The sequence below is a fragment of the Astatotilapia calliptera genome, chromosome 10 (genome assembly GCF_964374335.1).
Source record: "Astatotilapia calliptera chromosome 10, fAstCal68.1, whole genome shotgun sequence".
Lineage (NCBI taxonomy): Eukaryota > Metazoa > Chordata > Actinopteri > Cichliformes > Cichlidae > Astatotilapia > Astatotilapia calliptera.
Window position 1 is genome coordinate 14,936,983 of NC_137431.1, and position 6,839 is coordinate 14,943,821.

A 6,839-nucleotide genomic window follows, 5' to 3' on the forward strand; every position below is an offset into this window, starting at 1 on the left:
AACCAGCAGCTTTAACGTTTCGTGAGGGAATTTTAAAATATGCGTGTTTAATTTGCACAGAAACAGTCTAAGTTCTGAAAAGCCGAGCAAAGCGAACGTTTTCACGTAAGCGCAGCTATCCAAAGTTTTAATATGTGAATGTCCCTATATCTTATTTCTTAGTTTAAATAAAGGATACTAGATACAATTTCGAATATTTGTAATTGTACCTTTTTGGCTTTTTCCTTTTAAATTAATACCCAAACTAATATTTTCAGCCGGAAAACAGAATACAGAATGTTTGTCCCCGTGCGCATTCAGTGGTGCGCAAAAAAACATAAAATAATAACCCACAAGACAACGCAGTCTACCGCTCAGAAATATTTTATTTAAGTATGAACATTTTTAAATAAATAAATATTTTTTTTTTCAATTACACTGAGGATATAATTTCAGAGTGGTGTCGGCGGATTTCTCTCCAGCTTTCCATATTTTAAGTCACAGTTCCATCCACATAGAATGAATCTAACCAGTATTTACCAAGTATAGTACAAAATACTGTCTTCCCCAAAATACTCATTAACAATGTTGCTATTGTTTGTTTGGGGTTTTTTTTGGGGGGGGGGGGGGGGGTATCTTTACAAATACGCCTACCATATTCATCGGATTGGCAACAACAAGTGACTGTTTTCAGAAAAAACTACATACAAAACGTACAACATGTATACAGCTATACAATAATTCAGGGCAGTCCCCTGATTTTAAAATATTCTCTGTCTATGTACAGTCGACTGAACACAAGTGGAACAGTCTGTTTGTTTTTGGCTGTATTCAAAATCATCAGGAGCAAAATCTTTCAGAAAGGGGGGATCAAAGAGGGGGGCGTTCAGGGGGAGACGGACAGGTCCACATCTTCCTTTTCGGACGAGGAAGGAGATATGGGAATGTCATCATCCTCTTCCTCCGAGCATCTGGCGGTTGACAGGGACGAGCATTTGCAGTTATGTGATCCAGTCCTTTGGCCGCTGCTCTTTCCCTCCTTTTTGTGCTTCACTCTGCGGTTCTGGAACCAGATTTTCACCTGCTTCTCGGACAAGTTCAGGTACGTGGCGATCTCAATGCGCCTCAGTCTGGAGAGGTACATGTTGGAGGTGAACTCTCGCTCCAGCTCCAAAAGTTGCGTGCTGGTGAAGGCGGTGCGCATGCGCTTGCTGCTCTGAAGTTTGCCGTTACTGTTTTCTGAGAAAACAAACATAAACTGTGAGCCACGGGGGGGGAAATTGTGGAAACAAATTTAATAAAGCGTTTTCTGAACTCGATCAGTAGTTAAAACAGCCTCTACTCACCGATGGAGATGCAGTGGAACTGTCGAGGGTCTGGGACCGAGTAGGCAGCCTGGTATATCCCCGGTCCGTGGCTGAGGTTGACGCTGTTGGATGAAGAGTGTTGCCTCGACAGAGCCGAGTGGCAGTACTGTGAGCTGAAGGGAGGAAACGATGCTTTGAGAAGCGGCAGCGTCGGTGGAGATGGATGGAGCTGGGAGGCGGTCATGCACAGCGGGCAGAAGCACAAAAGCCCGGCTTTCCTCGAGTGGCAGGAGCCTGGCAGCCCGTGCGCGTGATGCGGCGAGTGCACAGCGTACGGGAATAAAGGTGGGTTGTTCTCGTTCCCTTTGTCGTTGGCCTCCCTTAAAATCAAGGAATCCACGAGAAAAGATCTCGGCATGTTTGCAAACTTGTTGCTCGGCGTGCTCGAAAGTTGAAGTCGTTCGTGCTCGTTTGGTTGCGTCAGCGTGCTCTCTCCGGGACTGTGGACAGCGAAGTGGTGCTGAAGGCGCACAGCCTCTCCTTAAATAGCTGCCGTGGACTCGGTTCGGCCATGTGACGGTTACGCTGTAAGCGGCCAAGAGCTCTCAATAGGGTTTTGTGCCTTTCTCTCGGCATTCCCACTGCACGCTTCCCCATTATTTCACTTGTTAACTAAATGAACTGCATAATGTAGTCTATTCTTGTCAGCCCCACCCACGCCGCAAGAGGCGGCACAGCCCATTCTCCCTTTTATCATCATTCTCATTTTATCATAGAGACGAGCTTAAATTTGCGAGAGAAAACGTTTCTGTCACATTTGGAGAGCCGGCGTGCATTCAAGTTTTGTCTTAGACATTAACCAGTGTGTCTGAGTTAAAGTCTAAAGTAGGTCTGCGTGTCCCGGGGCGAGAGGTAGAGGTGGAGAGTCGCTGGCACACATTTACATTTATTCAAATATTTCAATCCAGCAGGTAAATTAGAGAGCGATTTCCCCGCAGTTGCTTTTAAAAATCAAAAGTTAATCGCGTCTATATTTGGTGGAGCTGTCAAGGCAAAGCCGCCAAGTATTGTTAAAGTTTTTCTTTTTTTTAATTAACACCAGAAAACACCCATGATTCCAAAACCTACGTCTTTTCTTTCTTTCTTTTTTCCTCATTATTTGCGTCTGCATCCCGGCAGGTCCGTGTGTCTACTTTACTGACAGTGCAGAAAGAATAAGAAAAAAACATAAACGCAACAGCTGAATGTAAAGTTTATGCATATCCATTTTAGGGTTAATGTGTCATTTCTGGGCACAAAAAAAGGGACAAGTCATTGCCTGAAGCCAGTGCTGTTAAAGAGCAGTGATTAATTCCTTTGCTCGGGCCCCTGCCGAGTCGGGGGAAAGAATATGTAAAAATAACCAGGTTTTCACTCCGCGGCCCTTATTGAATGTCATTGTGGAGGGTTTTCAATGAGAGAGAAAGAGAGTCGAATTAAAGTGTGTGACAGCGGCGGATAGACCCAACAAAGGCGACTCTGTCATAGAGGAGCCCAGTGCGCGGTGCGTGAAGCCCCCGCCTCGCGCTCTGATTGAATTAAGTAATAGGAAAACATTTTCTTTCACTTTAAGGCTTTCTGAACAAGACCTTCAAAGAGACTTGGAGCCGTAATATGTGAGTAAATAGTGGAATGCGATTCTTCTTCTGCAGAGCTGCTTCTTTCCTAAGCACACAACGTTAAAGTACGACTAGACGTGACATAAAAGGCGAAACTCGACGCTTGTTTTCCCCTCTTTTTCTTTCCTTCTGATGTTCCTATACTTGACACGAAGGCCATCTTTTTTTTTAATGTAAGAAAGGCTCCTCGTTGTCGCTTTATTGTTTACGTGTTATGCTTTAAGCATCATTTGCCATAAATTGTCACGTCCAGGGAATTAGTCCTTCAGCTCCACACAACACAGCCACATGACGGTGTGATGCTATCTGTTCTCTCCTCATAAAAGAGGCTTAATGCGCTCAGCTTCACACCGCTAATCTTCCATAAAAAATAAAAAAAAACAAGACCTGTAATTAGGTGGCGCCATTAAAGTAGTTACAAATTAGGAGCAGTTAAATCCTTTAACGAGATCTCGTCATTAGGACAAAAACCTGTTATATGCGCGAGAGCCATTTTCAGATTTATTTATTTTTTGCATTAGTCCATCCTTTCATTTCCTGCCAGGAATGAGCCATTAACTAGTCTGTCAATCTTGCTGCAATCTCTGAAACCTGTAAATACGAATCTGCCGCTTTTATTACGATTCCTAATTAGTTAATACGTTAATGACTTGTTTTCATCATACCTCAAAACACTCACCGAGAGCTTGCCAGCTTGTGCGCTAAAGCCCCCCTAAAATAAAATAATAATAGTAATAATAATAATAATAATGATAATGATGATGATGATGATGATGATGATGATGATGATGATGATGATGATGATGATGATGAAAAAGGAGGGGTAAAACGCGTCTCTCTCTTTTTCAATTCAGGCCTCTAATCGCTTCAGATTTGAAAAGAATTATGCCTCATATCAAGCTTTCTCAGATATGCAGCCTACGCGGTGGCAGCTTGACGCATTGCTCAACATAAAGATGTTATCAGAGGCCCTAATTTTCAAATTATGTGCAGCAGTCATCCCGTGGATAGGAATAGAGGTTTCATGGGTCCTCTCGCAGGGGAGGCTTATCCTAATTTGCAATCCCAACTGGAGACTGACAAATAGTTTTGACCTCCCTCTGGAGGCGCGGGCCAGAAGTGCAAAGAATCTCATCCTCCATAATCACTTGTTACTGAGATAAGTAATCGAGGGAAAATAGCCTGCTCACATTATAACGGCTCATTTTTGCACTAGTTCCAAGCTACAAAAATACACCTGTAGGCACTTATAAGGTTTATGCATCATCACCTCCACATCCACATGCACTTTTCTTTTTCTGTTAATTTATTTAATGTTTTGTAACAAACCAGTGAGCCGGACTAATTCAGCATAGCTTCATGCGTTCAGTAACTAGCAGCTGTGGGTTGGTAAAGCTTCTTAACATTAATGTTTGATGGGGAGGGGAAGCCATACCCCTGAAATAGTAAATTATTTATAAGATATTAAGTTGGAACAATTGCCATCACTCAAATTCATCCCTGATGATAACACTGACCAGTGCCTGCTGTGCTGTTGGAGAAGCACATTTTCAGGGGCTTTTACGCAATTATACCCAAAGATCTCGTGCCTGATGACATAAAGAGAGCAGTCTGTTTATGGAGATGTAGTCAATATCTCCTTTTCTTTTTGGTATGAATAATTCATAGTTTAAGACACTATCCCTCCCTCACTTAATATGTACACACACTTAAACACCCACACATCTCTAATACAAATGATGGTTTTAGCTGACAGTGTAACAGGATTTAAGGTCCCAGTGGGGTTTGGCCCAGCCGCGGATGGGCGCTGTGACTGTCGACGTGACACAGAGGGCCGGCTGCCCCTCCTAATCTCCCCCTGAGGCAACATCACAGGCTGCAGATCCTGCTGCACCTCTATGGACGCACAAAGGCCTGATTATCATTCATATGCTCACCAGAAACACCAGTCCAATAGATAACAGATGACACGTAAGTACCAGCTGAATGGTGCAATATGTTTAGGCTGCTGGAGTCTATAGGGACTAATGAATCCTTAAGAGAGAGGGAGACGGACAAAGAGAAGCTGTCAGTCAAGGTACCATAATGTGACAGATATAAGGCTCTACAGGTGAATTGGGACTTGAGCAGACCAGAGAAGTTTTGTGTTAAATATTCTGTTGAAAATGTAAGTGTCATGTTTTTATGGGTTTTCAACATTCAAACAGATCTGTAATGAAAATTTCAGATAGATAGATAGATAGATAGATAGATAGATAGATAGATAGATAGATAGATAGATAGATAGATAGATAGATAGATAGATAGATAGATAGATAGATAGATAGATAGATAGATAGATAGATAGATAGATAGATACCTTTTTTTAGGGGCATGTCAGTGATTATTTTGATTTGAGGAAAAATTCGAAAATGTATAATCACAACTTAACTCAGCTTGGCCTCACAATTAAACAGATCAAATTTAAGCTTTAACAGTTTCAAGAAACTGCTAAGTGAGACTTACATTTTCAACACTTCTGATGTACAGTTCTTAAAAAATGTTGTTTTTTTTGTTGAAATTTTTATAGTCTCAAAAATGAATGTTTTGTCCTTGAGTCGGGTTTGTACATTTGTTGACATCTGGTTGCCTTTTTACTGATGAGAAAAACTCAAAATACCATGTCTATGAACTTTTTTTACATTCCCTGTTTCAATGTTGCTGCATCAGGAGAGGAGATCAGGCAAACCAGCAACATTTTACAAATCAGTACATTACAAAACATATGCATTATGGTTTGCCTTTTTGTAAAACTGATTTTTAAAGGAATCATATTCAGAAGATCAGAAATGTGTCGAAATGTGATTAAAACTGATTATTCCATTCTTGTTTCCATTCTGAAAATAGTGGAATACGTCAGGTTTTCTTTGGAGTTTCGTCTTTGGCCCAACACTGATATGTATAACTTGGACCACTTTTATTGATATGAATGTAACATTTCCAGAAACATTCAATCCAAATGCTCTGCCACAATATTCCCTCTCAATCAGTTTTCATCTGTAAACAAGTACAAGTACACAACCCTTTTGTTTCAGCACAAATCAAAGCTTAGATTTGTGTAAACCATGCACAACACTTTTTATTGTAGCTTCAGATCTCTCTAAAGATGAAGAGGACTGATGATTAAGGCAAGTGAAGTAAAAAATATAAACAAGTCAAATGATGATGAGATCAGCCAAGCGGTGAAGATGTATTTGGAGTAGACTGTGGCATTTGTGGTCTAAATGTAACCTCATTATTGGCTGATAACTGATCAGAAATCACTGCATCCTGATATGAAGCATTGCCTTCTTATCTTGCTGTCCTAGCTGTTAGCAAAGTCCCAAGTAAATATATAGCATTTTTAATGTTTTAATAAAACCTTTAAAATCGTGTATAACTTGTTGTCCCTCCCTTCTTAATTCATTTTTCTGTAATTTTCAAATGTTTTCTGATTGCTTGAAATACTCAACTACACTCTCTAATCATCAGTAACATGAGCAGAATCTTTGTCACTTAGTTATTTTTTATTACTGTAACTAGGTTCACAAATTGCAGGATAAATGTCTGACATTTGACCACAAGCTGAGCCTGAATGTCTGGGTTGCTCGCTAATATATTTAATATTCACAATTAAATCTGCTGAGAATTTTAAAATATATATTTGTGTCAAATGAGGCGGTGTGAAAAGGGAAGAGTCGATTGGACCCAAAAGTGCAGACTCTCAGAAAACTTAACTTAAAAGCAGCTTTATTGCTGGAATGCCAAAAATACAAAACTAAACTATGAGGCACAGGAAAACTAGACAAACAGGCAGCACACACAGCACGGGAATGATGGAGATTGCAACACAGGACAGAGGAAGACGCAGACATTA

At 40.8% G+C, this 6,839-nt stretch overlaps 1 protein-coding gene across 1 annotated transcript; it reads right to left on the minus strand.

The window, feature by feature from the left end:
* Positions 1–347: 347 nt before the first annotated feature.
* Positions 348–1,953, minus strand: gsx1 (GS homeobox 1). Its single transcript, XM_026182431.2, has 2 exons — positions 1,326–1,953; positions 348–1,218 (listed from the first exon to the last, which is right to left on the minus strand). The coding sequence occupies exons 1-2, from the start codon at positions 1,702–1,704 to the stop codon at positions 866–868; spliced, it is 732 nt and encodes a 243-aa protein (XP_026038216.1). The 5' UTR covers positions 1,705–1,953; the 3' UTR covers positions 348–865.
* Positions 1,954–6,839: the final 4,886 nt, after the last annotated feature.

What these genes read in the sequence shown, in the direction of transcription:
- gsx1 (XM_026182431.2), bottom strand. Translation starts at nt 1,704, where the DNA reads ATGCCGAGATCTTTTCTCGTGGATTCCTTGATTTTAAGGGAGGCCAAC. An exon ending in GTTCCACTGCATCTCCATCG is followed by an intron (nt 1,219 to 1,325) that starts GTGAGTAGAGGC and finishes TTGTTTTCTCAG; the next exon opens with AAAACAGTAACGGCAAACTT.